Source organism: Mus caroli, unplaced genomic scaffold (genome assembly GCF_978045245.1).
Source record: "Mus caroli unplaced genomic scaffold, Mus_caroli_1 scaffold_2, whole genome shotgun sequence".
Lineage (NCBI taxonomy): Eukaryota > Metazoa > Chordata > Mammalia > Rodentia > Muridae > Mus > Mus caroli.
The window spans coordinates 100,541,600-100,563,586 of NW_028227257.1; the positions used below are offsets into that span (position 1 = coordinate 100,541,600).

Sequence of the window (21,987 nt, forward strand, 5' to 3'; positions counted from 1 at the left end):
TTTAACACTTGGAACTCCAGTTCCGGAGATCCAGTGTCCTCTTCTGGCTTTTGAGAATACTGCATGCATGCACCCACTGTCCTGCAAAGCACTCACACACATAAAATTTAAATGAATTTTGAAATCCCATTAAATTATAAGGATCTTTGGCTATTCATTGGTGCAATCAGGATGAATTTGAAAATGGGAAAAACTAAATCCTAAGAGTCCGGACTCAGCCAGGTGCTGATATTATGTGTCCTTGACATCTGGTAATGACAGTGTTTCTTTATCACTATGAGGTTTCTTCCCAACACCCATTACCTCAGTGTAATCATAAGAAGATTCCCCAGGGAAATTCAATACGGAGTTAACCTAGAAAAATAGTTAACCAATATTTTAAAAAGTTTCAAGGTCATCTAACCAAGAAAAGCCTGAGAACCTGTCAAGTCACAGTCAAGAAAAAACTACAGAGAGATAATAATTGCACATAATATGGTCTGTATGTAACCTAATTGCTGAATAACTTTCAGGAACAGAACCAAAACATTAAAAAAAACCCAAGATGAGTACAAAGCAAACATCTACACTGGTTTACAGAGTGTAACAAGAAATGTTATACATAAAGCATAGACTGCAGAGATTAACAGGTATACAGTGCCTGGAAATGATACCTGCTTGCTGCCCAGTTTTTCTGTGACTCTAAAACTGTTCTACAATGTATAATTTATGTTTTTAGGGTGTGACATGAGCTGGAAATGGCTCTAGTAAAAAAGTAGTGTTAGGAAGAAAGACAGATATGAACTGGAACTTTCCTAAAGGGTTCTAATGCATAAAGATTTCTCAGTTTGCAAAATGGTGAGGTATATATAAGCCTGTTAGTGGAAACTACTTACACATTTCCTAGTATCAAGAATACCTGGGCAGGCACAAAGATGGCTGCATCCATTCTTGCCTCTGATCTCCGTCTTTAGCTACTGCTCTTCTGTTGTACAGATGTATCAAGATGAGTGGCCACAACTAATACTTTGAAACACCAGAGCCAAGACTTGGTCTTTTGATTCCAATGACAAGTTATGCAGGATTTAACTGTGCCTGAGACAATGTAACCATAAATGCTTCCCATGTTTCCATGAAAAACAATGGGCTCCAATTTTCAATGGCCACCTCTGTTTTACTTTCAAGGCATTTGTAAATATGACTGAGAGTCTGGGACTCCATAGTGGCCTTAATTCCTGCCCACTGGGTCATACTCGAATCTGTCCCTGTCACCTCCCGGAAGTTTTCATAAATCTCGACTGAAGGACTTGTCATGCTGTACACAGTTTAATTGTGGCTTGCTTCTGCACACAGCCTTCTGCGTGGTTGCGATTTATCTTTCTCACCTTTCCATCCATAGCACTTGACTGCAGAACTCAAAGTAGAGTCTCAGATGTGATTTTAAAAATGTGGTACAAAGATTTACCCAATTAAATACAAACCATTTGTGTATCTGAGAAAGATCTGAACATACTGGTTTTGATTTAGCCACCCAAACTAAAAATAGAAATTCATCTCCCCACTACACACACACCTCTGAGACAGCAAATCATTTTTTAAAATTGAATGTTATTTATTTAAAAGGCCTGTAAATATAAGAAAACTAAATTAAACACAGGTAAATACATAGGACAATTAAGTAGGAATATATTGATTTATCAAATCTTTAAGTGGCATCATGAGGTTGATTAAATTACTGATCTGTGTTGCAATTTCGAGGCTTAATTCTTCTTGTGATCCTTGGTCATGGGATCCAAGGCAGTGCTACATAACAAGAGAAGTCTGTGTTTGTTTGCCTTTCTCTCTGTGTTGATCTTAGAAAGAATAAAGGGGGAAGGGATCCACTTGACTTCTGAGAAGGGTGCATTCTTAGTTCCCAGCCTGACTCCACCCACCATTTTTAAAGATATGAGGGAAGATAAACTTCAGACTCAGAGGAAGTAATTAAAGAGAACTGAAGGAAGTGAGTCTAGAAATAGAAGCATAGTTTTTTAAAAAGGGAGCAAGATTTGTGTATATTTAGAATGTGCCTTGCTACCTAGAAATCTTGAGTTGAACAAGCGAACCCCACCCTGAATAGTAAATAAACTAAACCAGCATAGGGGGGTGGAGATGACCAAGATTTAGAACAGCAGATGTGACAAGTACCTACAGAAAAGCTGCAGAGAGTCAGAAGTGTTCTAAAGAGACAGTTGGGTGGAGAAGGCCTAGTAAGCAGCTCAGATGCCCTGCCACTCTTTCTATGCCTCCAGTGACTGTACAGGACTTAGTAAAGGCAGAGGAGTGTGTTGCTGTCTGATTCCTTCTGAGAATCTCCTGAGACACAGCAACAACATAATCATTGCTAATTGCTAATCTGCCTTCATTGCCTGTTGGATATTTTACATATATATATATATATATATATATATATATATATATATATATATACATCAACCTGTCAAGACATATTTACGGTGATCTTTGTATCTGTACCTCAGATTAACCATAACCAGCACCTCACTTACACCTCACTCACTTTCTGGAAACTTAATACTACTATGTCTGATAGCCCTACTGGTTTACCTGGGAAAGGTGGACATGGCATTTATGAGGAGCCACTTCACTGGGTCAAGTGAAGATATAACCAGATTGTTTGGAAAGGGAACCAGAATAAAAAAACAAAAAACAAACAAACAAAAAAACTTTCTAAACTTGGCTGTAGCTGAAAAGCATAGTCACTTGCAAAAGGTGTGAGCTCACACTGTGTCAGACTGGGTACCCTAAGAGCTGACTTCCTTCACACTGGGCAAGGCTAGATGTGCAGCAGGGGTTTCATCCTTTTTCCAGCCTTTCCTCCCATGCCTGTGCTTTCCCTATCACTCCCTGCTGAACTCTGAAGACTCCGACAGAAATGCATACAGCTGCACTTCACTCTCCATTGAGAGCCCAAATAACTCCTAAAAATGGACCCACATATGATATGCCTATTTTAGGTATCTTCACTTCTCATTTCGCTTCAGTTTCCCTAGTAATTCATGGCAGATCATCTCCATTTCATCAACAAGAGAAGGCAAAAAAGATTGACCCTGATTTTCTGAAGGTTGCACAGCTCAGAAGTGTAGATGCTCAGCTATGAATCCTGATGGTTATCATTCAAAATCCACGTGCTTCTATGCTGGGTTCTCTGAAATCAGTGTGACAAGCAACATCATCTGAAGAGAAGATGGATTTTCCTTCAGTAATACTCCATACAACTTGCCATGTTTTTGGCCCCACCCCCTAAAAATATTTCAGCCTTTCTACTAGGTCATTCAATTCCTACACTGAGTTGCTTTTTTTGTTGTTGTTGTTTTATTTTTTTGTTTTTTTTAACTTTCATTTATTGCTCCATTTGTGAGATGAGGTCAAATGAAGATTAAATATTTACGATTGCAGCTATTTTTGAGGGAAATAAAAATAAAACCTTAGAGGCTATAATGCTTTATACATCTGAAGATCTACATGATATATCAACTGAAAAGAACAACCATGGAACACTGAAGCAACTAAAATTATCTTTTATAAGAAATTAGAAAGAATGAGAAGAAAATGGTTTTTCTCTGAAGTAAATGAAACATATAACTTACTTACATTTAGAATGGAAATTTAATACTAATGAGCTCTGTCACACTAAGTGGATTTTCTATCCGCTCCTCTGTTTAATGTTCAAGTTTCCACTTCAATCAATAGCACTCTCTTTGCAGTAGAATACATTTAAATTCCAATAGAAGACCACACACACACACACACACACACACACACACACACACACACCACGGGTGGAAATGAGTCAGCCATTTCCTGAGCCAGGATTCAAATTTACTTTTCTGAAAACAAGATTCGAGCAATCCAACAATAATTTAATTGGCTGTTCTGTAAATTGCAGACTGAGCAGTGCACAAACCAACACCAGGAAAGGGCCCAGGGATCTCCAGTCCTCAGCTGTCCATTTGATGATAGTTTTCAGAACGTTCCGCTTATCTGATCATAAAGCACTAGACTACAGGGTGAGGGGAAAGAAGCATTTTCAATGAAAATGTCAACTTCTGTCACTTTTAAGAACAATATACATCTTAAAATTATGATTGATCCCTATAGTTATAAAACGTGTGGTAAGCCCAGGATATCTAAAGCACAACACCCTATCAGAGAAGAGTGACAGAGAACTTCTGGTTTGAAGGGATAAAACCCGGTCAAGTCTGGTAGATAATTGTTAAACTGGCAGTCAAAATGAATGTCAACCAGAGATAGACACGTGCTCCAGGGTGCCTTCTCTGTCTGCAGTTTGTTCTGTTTGATAGATTTGTAATGGACTTGGATTAAGAATATGAACTTAAATTCATTTTCTCTGTGCATGGCTAACCACTGAGATAATTGAAACCAAAATGACAGATAGAATTAGGAGACAAACTATGATATGCTAGTCTAACAGCCTGGCTCCAAAGACAGAAACTACTATTGAAATGACAGTGTTGGCTTCCATTTTCCTGGAGAAAATAAAAGGCATAATTAACAGTAGGAAATGATTGGTGAATATAGAAATCAGTACATGACCAAGGCTCAGGAATTTTAGATTCATGGTCCAGCTTATTATCTGTCGAAACACACACACATGGGTGCTAGAAAAAGCTAATAAGATGGAGGTTGTGACAAGAGATTAAGTTTAGGGGCATGAAGGAAATGTCAGGCATAGCTGCCTCTTTGTCTTCTGGTCTGTCTTCACTTGAAATATGAGGATGATTTTAAAAGATGTATTTAGATGCAATGGAGAGTCTTAGGAAATCAAGAGTGTGTGAAAAAAATTAAATGGCAGCTATGTTTGACATCAGGATGGGTTATGACCTGAGAGAAGTCTTGAAATATTTAGGTGTCTAATATTGAACTTTGGTGTAAGTGCAAGGTGCAGAACTGGAGTAACAAGGGTCATAAATACATACTTTGGGGCCTCAGCAGAAAACCCTCCTAGCAGTAAGAATGCCCAGAAAGAAGCGAGGTAACGTCACACAGCACAATGGAGTACTAGCCATATTCCTCCCCACTCCTCCAACTCTCCAGATCCAACTCTGCTGCCTGACCTACCCAACGTTTCTTTTCTTAATCCCTCTAGACCAATTAGGATTCTGCAAGACTCTTTTTCTGAACAGCTAGAGACAATTTACCAAGATGGAGAAAACCAGAAAAAAAGCTTTATAGGTTTAGTTCAGGACATATTAAGTTTGCAAAGGTTGATAGCACCCAAGTGAAGAAATTTAGTAGTTAGTTGCAAACTGGAGATCTTGAGGGGGTCACCAACACCTCCTTCCAGACACTGTGCCTGGTAATATGACATACTAGGCTCTGCTTCCTGTCTTCCCCTTTGCATCTTCCTGGGAAATCCTCCCCTGACCTAAACAAGCCATTTCCGTATGCCCTTTCTTAAGCCAACTGTCTATACTATGGTAATTTCAAAAGAAAAAAATGTAAATAACTCTGTAGGTTAGTAGGGGCAGGAGTAGAGTGAATTTCAGCATCCCTTTCTGTCTTGTCTCCTTACCCAGTAACTCCTCAAGTTGAAGACAGGCTCTGCCTTCTTGGTTTATCTAGCCACTCCTTCACGGGCTCCTTCAAAAAGCCACTGTACACTTTGCCTCAGAGCACATTTTTTTCTTCACTCATGTTGATCTCCTCCTCTGGTGCTTTGCACACCCAGAAAACCATCCTACCTTCACCTGTTGTAACATGGAACAGCAGCCTGAAGAACTTTCATTTGGGCGCAACTGTATTAATGTGTTTAGCATCTCAAGGACACTCCCTTTGTCCAGCCATCTTCCCTACCATTAAATCTCCTCTCTGTGCTCACAATAGACCATAGGTTACCATTGGTTACATTGGTTTTCACACACACATTTCCAGCTCTTAGGAACAGATACACTGAGAAAAATCATACCAATTTGGCTTTTTCTTTTATCATAAGCTGAAAACTCACATAGATCCTTACTAGCTGATTTGTATCCATGCCCAATGCCTCCTTGAAAGAATGGCTATACATCCTTAAGGCTTTTTAACTCATTACTGCAGTTGTTGAAGAACAATCTCTGGACTCTGCAGTATAAAGTTATAATAAAAATGTTTCACTATAACCAGCTTCTCTGAATGCTAGAGTCCCACATTCTTGGGATATTTGAGAGCTAAAAATAGTGAACACCATGTCCCCTTAGGTCTTTGAGTTTAAGATTTTCCTTTCAAAATAATATAGTTATTCTCTGAGGACGTGAGGACAGTATTACTTTATTTAGCTTAAACTAACCCAAAATAGAACAGAGGAAATAATTGAGCAACTTCACATACATCTTCATTGTTGTCTATTCATGCCAAAGCTGATGTGTCTTGAAAAATAAAAAGCACTCACAATGAAGAACCATCTTGAAAACCCTATGCTGATATTTAGACAGTGATACTTAGGAATTCAATAATTGCCTTGGGATAAACTACAACACAGATGGATGCATTATTTATCCTTCTTTCTACAAACAGGCACAACCTTTTATAACTGCACAGGACAGATGTTTACTGAAAGTAGCTATGGGTCCATTTATATCCCATCTCCCCGAAAAGAGTATAAACAGTGGAAGCTCTAGCCCTGGGTTGGACCTCTAAGCTTCCCCACCGGCTTCTTCCACACTGAATCAGAGCTGGAGGGCAGTGTGATGAACCTTGAGCCAACAACCAGGGAGCCAAGCTGGAAGGGAGATACTGGCCTGAACAGTCACTGCCTTGTGTCAGGAACATTTTTGTGTGAAAAAGAAAAGAAGCCTTTCTTGGAACTAGTATTTGTCGAAATACTGATACACTTAAATGTTACTTGGCAGTTCTAATTTTGAGGAGAAGTTCTGGGAAGACGCCAGCCTCTGAGCCAGCATTCTCGGATGCGATCTGGGCAGCCGTTAGGAGTACAGCAAATTGGTGCTCAATTGGGTTCAGTAGATCCGCTCCTGACGCAAGGCAGCGAGGCGATTCTTGACATCACATTTCCATGCGGACCAAGCACTTCTGCTTTGCTTACCTTAAGGGAAAGAACTAATAATCACATGCCAATCAACGAGAACAATTAGAGATTTGAGGATAATTCTTTCAAAGGAGAAAAATAAACAAAGGTAAAAGAAAAAAATCATTGTCGTTATTTTGAAAATTGAATTTTTTCCCCATTCTAAGATTCTGAGACTCTCCAAGTCACCAATTCTTCAAGTACCTATTTATTCCATGATTAAACAAAGCTTCAGAGAGGTAAAAATCTTCCTAACCTCCACCGTTAGCTGGAAGCAAAGCAGAGACAAGCGTATATAATCAGCAGGCGAAAGGCCCACCAGTCCCCACACCCATTACTCATGACACCGGGAAACGGTAGCTAGCAGTACCTTTCATGGCCGGTGGCGTGTACACACTCTGCTTCCTTTGCTTAGGGGATGCATTCTGCGACTGTGGACAAGGAAATCGAAAGCATTAGACATGCATAAAAGTATATTGCTGTCAGACCAGTGAAATAGACAAAGGGCTGTATCTCAAAGGGCTTTGTGATGCTACTTCCTGTCTGGAAGTAGCGCTGTAGCTGTAATTAGTAATGGACATGTTTGGTGATACCACAGACCACCAAGCTATACAAACTAGAGGGTATGTTTCATCATCAAGTTATATATATTACGATTTTTAATTTTTTAAAAATTTAATTATTAGCATTAGTTTCACGGTGTATGTAATTTTATTGAACTTATTTGTTTGTTGTGTGTGTATACTTGCGGGTGTACACCTTTTGTGGCACATGTGTGTAGGTCAGAGGAGAATTTGTAGAGTTGCTTCTTTCCTTCTACAACGTAGGCCCCAGAGATCAAACTAGAGGTGTCAGACTTGGTGGCAAGTGCCTTAACCTATTGAGCTGTCTTGCTTGCCCACAGATTAGTTTATTTTAAGGAAATAAAAGGATATTAATTCAATTGCAAAAATACATGAGTTCTGAAACAAAGTATATTTCAAAAATATGTCAGTGGTATCTATCTATCTATCTATCTCTAACTAGAGAGATAAACACATAATATATAGGCATTATATATATGTGTGTGTGTATGTGTATATATATGTATGTGTGTGTGTATATATATATATATATATATATATATATATATATATACTTATTTTATCTGCCTCTGCAATTAATGAGGGTTCCAAAGGAAAAATTTGAGTCCTTCATTCATAAATGCAATCTTAAGTTGCCACGTTCAATCTAAACCCTGATTTTATTCAGAATGATGATGTTGTTTTGTTTGTTTGATACTCTTTTGTTTGTCCAAAAGCTTTCTTACCAAAGTCCTTTCTTACCAAAACTGCTACATAGCATTGTCACCTAAACACCCCAGATCAAGTATTACTTTTAAAATGATTAAAAATAAGAACATACTTTAGGGTCAAAACCACCATTCTATGATCATGTAGAATCATCCCTATATTATGGGAATTTATTCTTTTATTTATACAGTTTATTCATCAATCAGATTGAGTCCAAGTGATTTTTTTAACAATTAAAAAAGTGAATTTTTTAAAACATTTTTTTATAGAAAGAATAGAAATGTAGTGTTGTCTAGAATGCCTCGTATTTGACCTCTGTTATGTCAAAAAGCAGAGTATAGCTATGTATATCTGTAATCCTACTACTAGAGAGATGGAAGAAGGAGGGTCAAAAGTTCATGGCCAGCCACTACCATTTAGTGACCTTGTCCTGGGTTACTTGGGACTTTGTGTCAAAAGGAAAATAAAAATATACATATATTAAATCATATTTTAATGTGATTGCTGAAAGGGTCCTAATCAATGAGTTCTAGTGTTCTATGTAATCTTTGCTGAGCAAAAATAAAGTATAAATAGTTAGAAGACATATTTGAGGGGTGGTTTTATGTTTCCATCCATATAAGAAAGAATCTGAGGTGTAGAATTTTAAAGAAAGTAGAAATTATTTTTTGCTGTTTTAACTTGAATTGAAGCACATTTGTGTAAGCTAAATTGTCCTTAAAATCATCATCTAGATAATATTTATTATTTACTGATGTAAAATAAAGCTATAAAAAGTAAAGGTAAGGAAATTGAAGCAGATACTTGTCACGTGCTTAGCACATGAGCAAGCTGCACTGGTGATTGTCCTCCCCTTTCACTGAGGATGAGACTCAGCCTCTCACACACTCGTCTTTGTACCAGTCTGCATTAACACTAACTGTGTGAGTGACTGATGGCTCTGAGGCACCATTCTTGCTTCAGTCATGTCGGGCTGATCTTGGTTAACAGCCACTGCATCTGGGATTTCACGTATCTTTTTCCATATACACACAGAGATGTTATGTTGTCTCTTAGTAGGATAATGATGAAACATAACAAAACCTACTTTACCTAAGTGCTTAATTTTCAAAGCCATTTTACACTTACCTTCTCAGTAAATTGTTTAAAAGTTGTGCAAAGTGTTATTGAGTATTTTGCAATTTCTAGAACATCTTCTTTGGGTGTCGTATGCTTTACTCATGATTATGAAAACTGCTTATACCCACAGCCCATTCATTCTCTCTTTGCTCCATTACTGGATCTATATAATTATTCATATTTTATATGCTCTGTCAGGTCCCCAAGTCTCCCCTGCCTCCTAATTTCTATCTGATTTCTATCTGAATACTCACATGAAGAAGTTGTGAGCTGTACAAGGTTCAGACTGGCACTGAATTTGCATTTGAACATGTTATTTGGTGAACCCATATGTTCTGGTTACCAAGGCTCCAGAGGAACTCATTTTCCCTGGACTTCAGCTATGGGCCTGTGTTTGAATATTCTTGGGCCAGGAAGTGGCACTATTAGGAGGTGTCGCATTGATGGAATAGGTATGGCCTTGTTGGAGGAAGTGTGTCACTGTGGGTGTGGGCTTGGAGAGCTTCTTCCTAGCTGCCTGAGGATGTTAGTTTTCTCCTGTGTGCCTTCAGAAAAAGATCTAGAATTCTTAGCTCTTCCAGCACCATGCCTGCCTGGATGATGCCCTGCTTCCTCCCATGGTGATAATGGAAATCCTAACCAAGACTAGAGCTGACTTGGGCTCTAAATAGCTAGAGACCTTTTAAGATGTGCCTGACACTACCTCCATCTCCTTACTCCTGAATCTCCATGCTGCCTAGACCTGATTATAATGTTCACATATGATCACTCAGGAAATTAAAACTATCAGTTACATATATTACCTAAAATCAATGTTTTAATTTAGAAAATTTTCAAGGTTTGGAGTTTCAGCAAGAAGCAAGGTAATGGAGAGGCAGGGATTTTCGTCATACTTATTTACTGCCCATTCGGGAAAAGCAACTTAAGTGCTGTCTGTAGAATTATTTAGGACATTTATTTATGCTATCTATGACATTATCACCCACACAGTTAACACTAATGTAGACTAGTGCCAAAGAATTCTATTACAAAGACTATGATGGGCTGAGCATTTAGCTCAGTGGAGAGTGTGCCTGTGTGTGAGACCCTGGGTTTGATCTCAGAATGAAGAGGAAAAACCAAAACAATGCTGTGTTATTACCACAGTTGTGTTTTAACATATGTATACAAAATATAGGGAAACTTACTTCTTGTGTGTTAGTCACTCTCTTCTCATCAATTTCTGAAAGAGAAGTTGATATAATTCATTAGAAATGTGTCAGCTTGGAATACCCAAGATACAATGCACAAACCACATGTAACTCAAGAAGGAAGACCATAATGTGGATACTTCTATCCATCTTAGAATGGGGAAACAAAACACCCATGGAAGAAGTTACAGAGACAAAGTGTGGAGGAGAGACTGAAAAAATGACCATCTAGAGACTGACTCACTTGAGGATCCATCCGATATACAATCACTAAACCTAGACACCATTGTGGATGCCAACAAGTGATTGCTGGCAGGGGCCTGATATAGCTCTCTTCTGATAGACTCTACCAGTGCTTCACAAAACAAAAGTGGATGCTCACAGACATCCATTAGACTGAGCATAGGATCCCGAATGAAGGAGCTAGAGAAAGGACCCAAGGAGGTGAATGGGTTTGCAGTCTTATAGGGGGAACAACAATATGAACTAGCCAGTACCCCCAGAGCTCTCAGGGAGTAAAACCACCAACCAAAGAGCACACATGGTAGGACTCATGGCTCAAGCTGCATATGTAGAAGAGGATGTCCTAATCAGACATCAATGGGAAGAAAGGGCCCTTTGTCATATGAAGACTCTATGCCCCAGTGTGGAGGAATGCCAGGGTCAGGAAGCTGGATTGGGTGGGTTGGTGAGCAGGGGGAGAGGGAGGGTATAGAGGGAGGATGTTTTTCAGAGAGAAAACCAGGAAATGGGATAACATTTGAAATATAGATAAAGAAAAGTTATTGATTGAAACAAAAAAGAAAAAGGAAATGTAATTGTCTTCCTTATAACTACATGTTAATATTTTCAAAAACATATATAGAAGCATTTTAACCAATTGCCATATGCTTATATAACAACTGGGAGGTAGGTCTGAGAAGGACTGGAAGTCAGGTGAGCTGTGTCCTGAGAGATTCTTCTCCCAAATGGTTCAAGAAAACACATGGGGAAACTCTACACTTGACAACCCAGACTGCCAGCCTCCAGCATCCAGGCAGGACACCAGGGAAATGACTTGGAGCTGTGACTGTGTCAAGACATGCATATTCTGTTTTAATCTATTTTCTTGTATTTACCAACAACTTTAGGATATTGCTGTTCAAGAGTCTTCAAAGGTGTCACAGGCAAGCCCTGATTTCACTGTTAACTTAATCTCTATAACTCCTAAGAGAGCAACAGCCACCCTTCCATTGGGTTCTATACAGAGCTAGCAACTGCCAAACCTTTCTTATGAGAATGTTCAGAGCCTTCTCACAGAGAGAAATGGAAAGGGGGGAGGGGAGGGATGATCATGTCTACCACTCCACAGATGTCTGCTTGGGGTTGAGAATCTCTCTTTCCTCCTCACTTTATTTAGATTCCCTTTTGGATTCTTGACCTATTGATCTTTTCCTATTCTTTATGCTAATCTCCAAACCAAAAGAGTAAGTACTCTAACGGTCCAAAGCTGAATGAGGAATTTGTCTAAGAATATCAACAACTTAAGTGGTTGAGTACAAAATTAACCCAGAAAAATCAGTAGCCCTCCTACATACAAATGAAAAACAAAGTGAGAAATAAATGAGGGAAATAACACCTTTTGCAATAGCCTCAAATAATATAAAGTATCTTGGGATAATGAAAACCAAGCAAGTGAAAGACTTGTATGATTAAAACATTGAAGCTATTGAAGAAAATGTTAAAGAAAATGTCAGAACATGGAAAGCTTCACCATGTTCATAGATTGGTAGGATTAATACCACAAAAATTGTCATCTCACAAAAGGCAATCTAAGGATTCAGTATAGACACAGCTGGATCTGGATGTCCCATGCCACTTCCCAGAGCTGGCTATAGGTAGCAAATAAGTTTCTTTCTAGACATGAGTACATATGTTTCCACATAGATTTATGTATTCTTTGTAAAATGACAACACTGGAAAGCTTTGGTGTATCAGTGTAGAAACTTTTGCTATCACATTTTCATGAAATCTGCGTGTAATCCACTGTAGCAGTGCCAGCACAGAGGTCGATTGTAAAACCAAATGACCACATCAATCAACACTGGGCTTATGATCGAGGGCTTTTCAGTACTTAGGCTGTATCTAATCTAACACTTTCAACATCCAAATGAGCTCTAATTATTCACTTCAAACTTTTTTTTTGCTCATAAGACCGATTAAAAGCATATCTTTCCAGTAATAACTATATTCATCGTATAATTAAATAAGACTTTCATTGGTTTTGTTGTTATGATGACAAAATTCACTTTTCTGTAGAAGCAAAGATGGAAAAAAAACCCTCAGTCCTAGATCTCCATCTTGAAAATAAAGAATTAAAATTAAGTAAACTTGAAGTCAAAGGGACTCATACAGAGGTAAAGATGTTCAAAAACATGTTACAGATTTTTAAAAATTCACTGATGATTTATTTATTTTCCTTCTTAGGTTGCTGTTGGATTGGGGAGAATAATCGTTCCTGCCCCCCAACACCTTATATAACTCACAGTTTCTGCTCATAGAACACATTTACAAGGAGAATAAAGACAAACACCATGTTCCTAATAATTTTTACCGTGGAAGTTGTCACCAACAAAGGAGACCCATAAAAGCACATTCAAGTCTTGCCAGCCCTCTGTAACATCATAATGACATTTATAGTGACCACATGTTCCCTTCTAGGCTACAAACTGTGAGCCCCATGGCCAACTTCAGCAATTTTCAGGAATACTAGATCTCTAATAAAATATGCTAAGAGATCCTCGTGTTCAAATATTGTCAAATTTGCTCAGTAACCAGAAAAATAACATTACTTTTGGGTACACTTGAACAAAATAAATTTGTAATTGATGAGAAGCTTTCTAGATGGTTATTCATAATTAAAAACTATAAAATTTGGTGGCTAGAGATCTCTCTGCAGTTAATAGCATGTGATGCTCTGTTCTAAGGACCAGAGTTTATATCCTAGCACCCATGCCTAGTGACTCAAGAATTCCTGTAACTGTATCTAAGAGATCCAATGTCCCCTTCTGGATGATGTAATCATACACTCATGCAGACACACACGTAGACACATGACACAAATGCATACATAGACACAGACTCACTCATAGACACACACAGATACATATACAGACACATACACATACAGACACAGATACACACACACACACACACACACACAGACATACACAAATAGACATACACATAGACATAGAGATACACAGAGACACATGTACAGACCCAGACACACACCAAAACAGACATACACACACACACATACACACACACAGAAACACCACACACATAGACATAGAGACACACAGAGACACACATACAGTCCCAGATACACACCAACAAAGACACACACATAAACATACAGACACACAGAGACACGGAGAAACATACAGAAACACATAAACAAATAGACACACACACAAGTCATAGTAACGCTATTACTTTTCCAGAAAGTTTGCAGAGTTTTTACTTTTAATTTTCTGCTCTTTCAATAGTCACATGCCATGAACATAAATAATCATGCTAAGTGATTCAAAAGGGAATCGGGAAAAATAAGAATCTTTGACTTTGCTCTATGAGTTTCTTGAGACTGGAAAGAAATCAAAATCAAGGAGTGTGTGTGTGTGTGTGTAATTTATATAAATTTTCATATATGTAATGAAAAATTTAAGATAGTAAAGTAATATTTAATATACTCTTTGGTAGAATTAGCCTTGTGAACCAACTAAAACCAAAAAGAAATGAGTGATTTATGCAGGGCATCTCTTGCAGAACAGAGCTAGTTTATAAATAGAAGGCTCTGGTGGGGAGAGATACTATTTCTTAGGCTAAACTCAAAAGGTGCAGACTCCTGATGTATTTAGATAAACAGGGTCACTTGAGCCTTTATTGCAAAATGATGTGCTGAAGACTTTTCCTGTTCAAAGGAAAGAGCAGTGACCAGTTAGCCATAAAAAGAAATGACTAGAAAAATGAAGCCATGGTCAGAGGGGGGTCAAACAACTCTAGGGACCTGAAAAATTGAAAGTAACAAACAAAAGCACAAAGGAATAAGTGAGGAACTGGGTCCAAGTGTCTCTGGAATCCAGAAGTAGGCAGAGCAGCTGGAACTTTCAGAGTATCTGTACAAAGAGTGACTTCCTGCGTGAAAGAAACAAAAGCAAGACTTGCAGCCTGATATCAAGAATGCACAATTTTTACTTACACTGGGAAAAAAAAATCCCTCCTACACACATATCCAGGACAAGACAGGCAGCAAAGGACAAGCTGCCGTGGATGACTACTAAGGAATTGGAATAGAAACAGCAGTCCTAATAGGCTACTTAATTTCCTATCCTCAAGATGTGAAATGCTGCTTGAAATAAGGGCATGTCACGTCACTAAACTGGAGTCAGGTTCCATATTAATTATACCATCAGGTGGCATGAGAGAAGTTAGCATGACTAACCATAACCTGGGTAGGCAGAATTCATCAAAATATGGCTGAACTTCATGAAAACCACCACCAGTGTGTGTGTGTGTGTGTGTGTGTGTGATAATAGGACCAGCAGATAACAGTGACAGTCACCTGACACAGCATTCCCTTAGTGTTATCTAAGCATAACTCACAATGATAGGGCTACACATACACTCCAGTGTGGGGGAGACAGAGAAGGACAGAGACAGAGACAAAGAGACAGAGAGACAGAGAGACAGAGACAGAGAAAAAAGACAGAAACAGACAGAAAGACATGAGACAGAGACACAGAGAGACAGAGAGACAGAGAGACAGAAACAAAGACAGAGATAGAGAGACAGAAGCAAAGACAGAGACTGAGAGACAAAACAAAGACAGAGACAGAGACACAGAGAGAGACAGGTAGGGAGAGAGACAGAGTGAGACAGAGACAGTGACACAGAGAGAGAGAGAGAGAACAGAGACAAACACTCCTCCCCTAGCAGGAGGAAGAAAACTGCTATTTTTCTAGTATTATTTTCTTCCTGTTACACTGATATCCACTTGTATTATCATCAATCATGAGATAATCCTTTAAAATTGAGCCTTAAAAAAGATAAAATGAATTCCTGAAATGAGAGACTGAGTGGAAATAAAATCTAAAGCTTTTATTTAAATTGCTCACATTTCTGTGAAACACAGTCACTTAATACCATTGACTTCTACCAAATGTATCATTAAAATTATAATTCTATAGTAGATGATTTAAGATTTTCACAAAATATAAGAACATGTGTAATATTTATAATTATGCCAATCTCATGAGCTTATGAAATAAATTAGTCATCAATCTAGATTATCACACTTACACCCTTATGGCCCCAACCAAATGTTATGAATGTCTAAATTTACATCATGGTAATGGATTTGGGGATTTTCTAGTTAGCTATCCTGCTAGTTAGTAATCCTGCTCCTGTGTGCAAGTAATATTTATAGTTAAGTAACATTGTATAAGTGTCTTCTAAGGCAAGAATATTCTTCAAGGTACAATCTGCATACTTTAATAACAAAGCTTGAAGTAAATGATAGAAGTCATGTAGATTTAAAAAGAATGAATATAATAATGACTTGACTGATTATTTTTATGTTTGTCAGTGAAGATCCCTAAACTCATGTGCTATTTAGTTACATGTACACTCTATAGTATATATGTGCTATACAATATGGATACATAATTGTGTATATAATTATATATGTTTGGGTCAAAATAAATTTATAGAATTATTGTGATGCTACTTCATATTTTGATTTTGCTACTGTTGTGAATCATAATGTAAATATCCAAAATGCAGGATATGTGATAAGTGATCCCTATGAAAGGGTCATCTGGGTCCCAAAGGGGTTGTGACCCCCTCTGTTAAGAACCACTGGTCTAGAAATAGGAGAGGGTTGAGGAGATGGTGCAGGTGTAACATGCATGTTACTAAGCAACAGGACCTGAGTTCAGTTCAGATCCTCAGCACCAAGGCAAGGGTTCTTGGCACAGCAGAGCATGTCTGTAACCTAGCACTAAGGAGGCAGAAATAGGCGGATCCCTAGCTAACCCAGTTCATTGGGAAAGCCAGTCTTACAATATAAGACAGGGAACAACTAAGAAAACCAATACAAACACACACACACACACACACACACACACACACACACACACATACACAACATGATGGGGAGGATCTCACACATACATGGTCTGGACCACAAGATGTTTCACATTCATCCTATATGCTAATTTCTTTCTGAATTGTGAATATGATGATATGTTCCTGAATTATTAGTGATTAGAAAAGTGTGCTGTAAATTCATTTGCACGGGTCTAGTAATAATGCTGAAGACATCTTTCAGTTTTATGTCCAATTCTTCGGTCTAGGAAGTGGAGTTACCCAAGCTAGAAGCAAACTTGGATATGCCCAAAATCCTTGACTATTTTCACTAGCTTCTCATTTTTTGATCTTTGCTAAGATGACTAAAAATTAGTTTTATTTTATATAAGAGTATCACTTCAAAAACAACTTATAGCTTTATATGTGTATGTGCGTGCATGCGTGTGTATATGTGTGTGTGCCTGTGTGTGTGCCTGTGTCTGTGTGAGTGTCTATGTGTACGTGTGCCCTAAAGGCTTAATTACAAGGAGACTGGTGCTATGTTTGGCAGTCTCTAAAGGAATTTAACACCAGATCGCTGAAAATGGCACAGAAATCTAAACCGCTGCCCTTTAGCTGATTCTCTATTTCCTTTCACACATTTGAAGATGAGACATCCTTCTAAAGACCTCAGGAATACATCTAGTGCTCATATGATCCATTAAACACATATGACTAAACAATACAAAACAGAGACAACCAGGGATATCACAGAAGGCTTTGCGTCTACAAAGTTCAGGATGGAAGTTCAGGATAGATCAGCACAGTGAGATTCCAGTACTAAATAGGAATAAACCAAGTGCGAACAGAGACAGTGTTGCATTGCTGAGCACACATGAAGCAATTAAGTTTGTCATCAGCCTTGTGGTCCTGGCACCCTGGTTTAGAATAGTCATGCTTGGCATCCTGGATAGATCTACTCTGCATTTATTATAAGATGCAAAGGACTGAACTGACTGCTGGATACTTCTTCACAGTAGGACTAAGTGGAGTAGGGCTCTCTGTAGGCAACTATGGTGACCCCTCTCATACTGGCTTCCTCAAATCTCTCCCTTCCTAATGCCAGCTTTAGTCATTAGCTCTTTGACTGGAAGCCTGCCCTGCCCTCCTGGAGGCCTGTTATTCGGGGCATCGAATTGAGCCACCAGGCAGTGGTTTCTTCTATGTTCTATGCTCTCAGACTTTTTTTTTTGCAACTGGGGTACAAATTGAAACCACCAAAGCAGTGGATTTATGTGCAGTGGGAAGGAGATGTAGAGAAAATAAACCGCAAAACCCAGCTCCAGCCTGCTGTGCCAAGAGTCACTCGGCCATATTTTCTCTTCTGCGCCACTTCCAGCTTTGCCCCCCTCCCAACATTTTTAATTGTAGATAATCTCATTACCAAATCAATTTTTCCCCAGAGTGTTCTATAAAATAACTCATTTTAAGGACCACCCAATAAGACCAAGGTGTACTGTATAGACTCTCAGTACCAATGAGAAGAAAACGGCAAAGAAAACCCTCGAGATGATGTAGATCACTCAAGCACTGTTGTCTTATGACTCCAAATTATCTTTCTGCTCACCTGTCTCAGTTTCTGTGGCTGCTTTCCAGCAGATGAGCGGAGAACAGAAAAGGCGGAGTCTCTGAAGTCCCCAGAATAGGTTTTCATGAGCCATCCTGACTTTTATGAGTTTAGCTTCTCTTATTAAGGATTAGTTATCCTCCCACACTCAAGTTACTGGAGGACCTACGGGCTGCTGCATCTTCTATCTCGCTGGGCTTTAAGGCCCTTATTATTATTATTGTTGTTGTTGTTGTTGTTATTGTTGGTGGTGGTGGTTTTTTTGTTTGTTTGGTTGGTTTTGTTTTTGCAACTATGAGTTTGAATTTGCCACATTTCTTCCAGGAAAATAATTTTATTTGAGTTGGTAGCAATTTAAACTGCAACATGATTAATTCACAAAAAAGCAAAACAAAACAAAACAAAAAACCTCCTTTGGAAATATAGACTGAGAGAATCAATAATAAAATATAGATTTTTACATTAATGTAATATATCAATATAAAGACAATTCTCTGATGTCTGATGTTCTGGGAAATATAGAAAAATCAATGGAGTAGTTATAAATAAGAATTCAACATTATTCAATACTGCATTTTGTGTCATTTTAAGCTATAGTTTCTTCCAAATAATCATAATTTGAGTAATTGTGGTTTTAGACATTTTGAATCATTACCATTTTATCTGCCTTTTACTTAAAATAGCACATCACTATTTATTTTTAACAGAATTCCCAAATGAAGTCCACTGGCTGGCTGTGAGTGAAAGTCACTGAACATGCCAGCATTGGGGATGGAGATGGTGGCATTTGGCAAACACCCACTTTCCCTATGAGACCTGGGACAGTGCGTTTGGATAATGATTTCTGTTTCTATGCCAGAGAAATGCTTCCTCTTTCCCCCAACAGGTTGTGAATGCTGCCAGTGACTTACTGAACCTTCCTTGAGATCTTCATAAAGCGTAATCACTTTCCATTTCTAGAGAAGATAACACTATACAAGCAAATTCACAAATACTTTTATTTATTATACATTTTATTTCTTGTCATGAATTTCCAGGTTAAACTTCTAATCTCTATTTCTAAATTTGAATTGATGAACAATTTTGGGGGCTACAACTCATAAATAGAATCTATAAGCACACACATGCACTTACATGTATGTGATCACACACATACATACCCTCCATATACACATGAAGACAGAGAAAAGATACCTCATAGTAGCATGATGTTTTTAAGATTTATGAAGAAGAGGCAGGACAAAGGGTACAAAGTTTCAATTGTGTAGATTAAATGACTCTAAAATAAAACCCCTAAAGTACAGCATGAGAAAATATTGTTATATTGGTAGTTTGCCCCAAAAAAGTAGATTTTTGGTGCTTTTCCAAAAGGAGAGAGAGAAAGAGGATGAAGGAAAGGAAAGAAGATAGATGCAGAGGGAAAAAAAATCAATGATCAGAATTCTCTTTTAAGAAATTATCATAAGAAGTAGGGGGTCACTGGCCCGCAGAAGCCATCCAGTTAGGATATGATGGCAGTACTCAGGCAATGGGTGATGAGCCAGTGATAAATCACTGAACCAGGCTGGAGAAACATTTACAAAGAAGAACTGCCAAGCTTTGCCTACTGACTCGATGGATGGGGATACAGGGACCAGCAACAAAGACAGAAGCTTAAAGATCACATCCAGTATCTGGATCAGATTTTGAGTTTTCATAAAATTGTTGGGTTTGAGGTGACTGTTGACTATACAAGTGGGGAAAATCCAGAAACAGCCATGCTCAGGACTGAAAGCCAAGAGGAAGACAGAATAAGATAGAGCTAAGACAAAGGACGAGAGGTAGAAAAAAAGGGCTTGGTGGGAAACTTGCTTGCATAACCACACAGTTTAAGGGAAGGCTAAAAGAGCTGGGCCCATAAAGGGACAAGAGTACCCACCAGGGAGACTGGCAGCTTCACTATTGACCCACATGGAGAGTCATTCCCCAGAGTATACCTGAATCTGCTTGGGGCCAGTATTCTCTTTCTGAATATGTGGCACATGTTCAAAGCTTCTATGTGGCATCTGCTGTCTACACGGATCATTTATATATCATACCTGGACTTGTATGTGATAAAAAATATGGGTGCCCCTACCAATGCTCAGACATTGTAGTATGTTAATCAAACGTTTTAGCCTGTGTTCCTGCTTACTTTACGGTTCAGCACATCACAGCCATGCTTCGGTTTTTTGGAGCAAGCTTGGCAGAAGGTCATGGGTGTCATAAGACTCCTTGGAAATCAGTTCTTACTAAATAAAATGTTAGCGGTTCAAGAAAAATAATTTAAGAACAGATGGACCAAATTTACTTCCACACACATGAATCTGAACATAAAGTGGTTGACCAAACACATCTCACATTCCTCCAAGTCTAACTCTATGAATATTAAATTGAAAGAAAAATGCTGAGCAGTGTGTTCTGCTTTTCTGGTACTTGGCCATTGTCCTTAACACCCATCTTCTTTTCACATTTGTCTATTGTTTTGTGTTGCCTACACACATTTAAGGTAAAAGAAAATGTCTTAATATAAATATAAAAATTTTTATTTTCATTTTTTAAAAATTATTTCTTGTCACTTATACCTTTCAACCTTCTCCAGATTTTTATAATGGCTAAAATTAAACAGTTGAAAACAAAACAAAACAACATTTTGATTTATCTCCAGTTAATAGGGTTGATGCCCCTACTTCTTCTTCAGTTCATATCTTCCAGTTCCTCAGCATTGTTGATGTGACTTGTCATTTGCCTCATTTGACATTGTGACACCCCATCTTAAAAGCTAGTATGAACTAAGGTTCTCAGGAGAAAAGGGCATACCTATTTTAAAGATTCCATAAAGCTCAGAATTCTGGAATTTTAGAGCCGAATGTTGCAGATCCAGGACAAAATAATGTAGAGATTTCATCAATCTTACTAATAGATATTTACTGCTTCACTAAGCTTCTCTCTGTCGGCCCTAATACCCCATCATGTGGAACTTTTTGAACTGTATTAACAAATCTAGCTCTTCTATCACTGCAAAGGCCAAGGCTGACATCACACAGCATCTGAAACCTATAGCAGAGACTTCCCGCTGTGTTGTAACCCATCTACCTGATGTTCTGATCCACATATTGAAACATTCCTTTATTTATGACTTTTTTTTTCCTGCCCTATAACTATAAAACTGTTTCCACATTAAAATGTGGTATTTGGGCAATCTGAAAGAGCCATGTTCCAAGAGCAGGCATGATCACTCGTATTTGGCTCAGAAGTAAAATATCTCCTTTTGCTTTTGGGGTAAGAGTTGTTTTGCAATGACACTGAGAACTGAATACATTCCATATCAAGGTACAGGCATTATAATTCTGTTATTGAAGTAAAAGAACCCATGCGCTTGTTCATGGCAAACTCATGCATCTTTCCTTTCTTCTGAGAGAACCCTGCCTCTAAAAGAACCACATACAGGCAGAGTGAATTCTCCTAGGACGATCTGTAACCAACAGAGGACTGGAGCCAATAGACAAGATCTTCAAGCACCTGCTCTTCAAATGGAAGCCAGTCAATGTGATGATCACCCTCCATTTC

At 38.3% G+C, this 21,987-nt stretch overlaps 1 protein-coding gene across 3 annotated transcripts in view; it reads right to left on the reverse strand.

Annotated features, from left to right (window-relative positions):
• The window catches only part of Ppp1r1c (protein phosphatase 1 regulatory inhibitor subunit 1C), a 108,583-nt gene that overhangs the window by 40,936 nt on the left and 45,660 nt on the right, over positions 1-21,987 (reverse strand). For 2 of the 3 annotated variants that reach the window (XM_021156061.2, XM_085830564.1), the window contains exons 3-4: positions 10,662-10,696; positions 7,434-7,494 (exon numbers count right to left, since the gene is read on the reverse strand). The exons of the other annotated variant lie outside the window; for it this stretch is intronic. In XM_021156061.2, the coding sequence (XP_021011720.1) occupies positions 7,434-7,494; positions 10,662-10,696 (96 nt within the window). The remainder of the gene's footprint in view (positions 1-7,433; positions 7,495-10,661; positions 10,697-21,987) is intronic. 3 annotated transcript variants of the gene reach the window in all.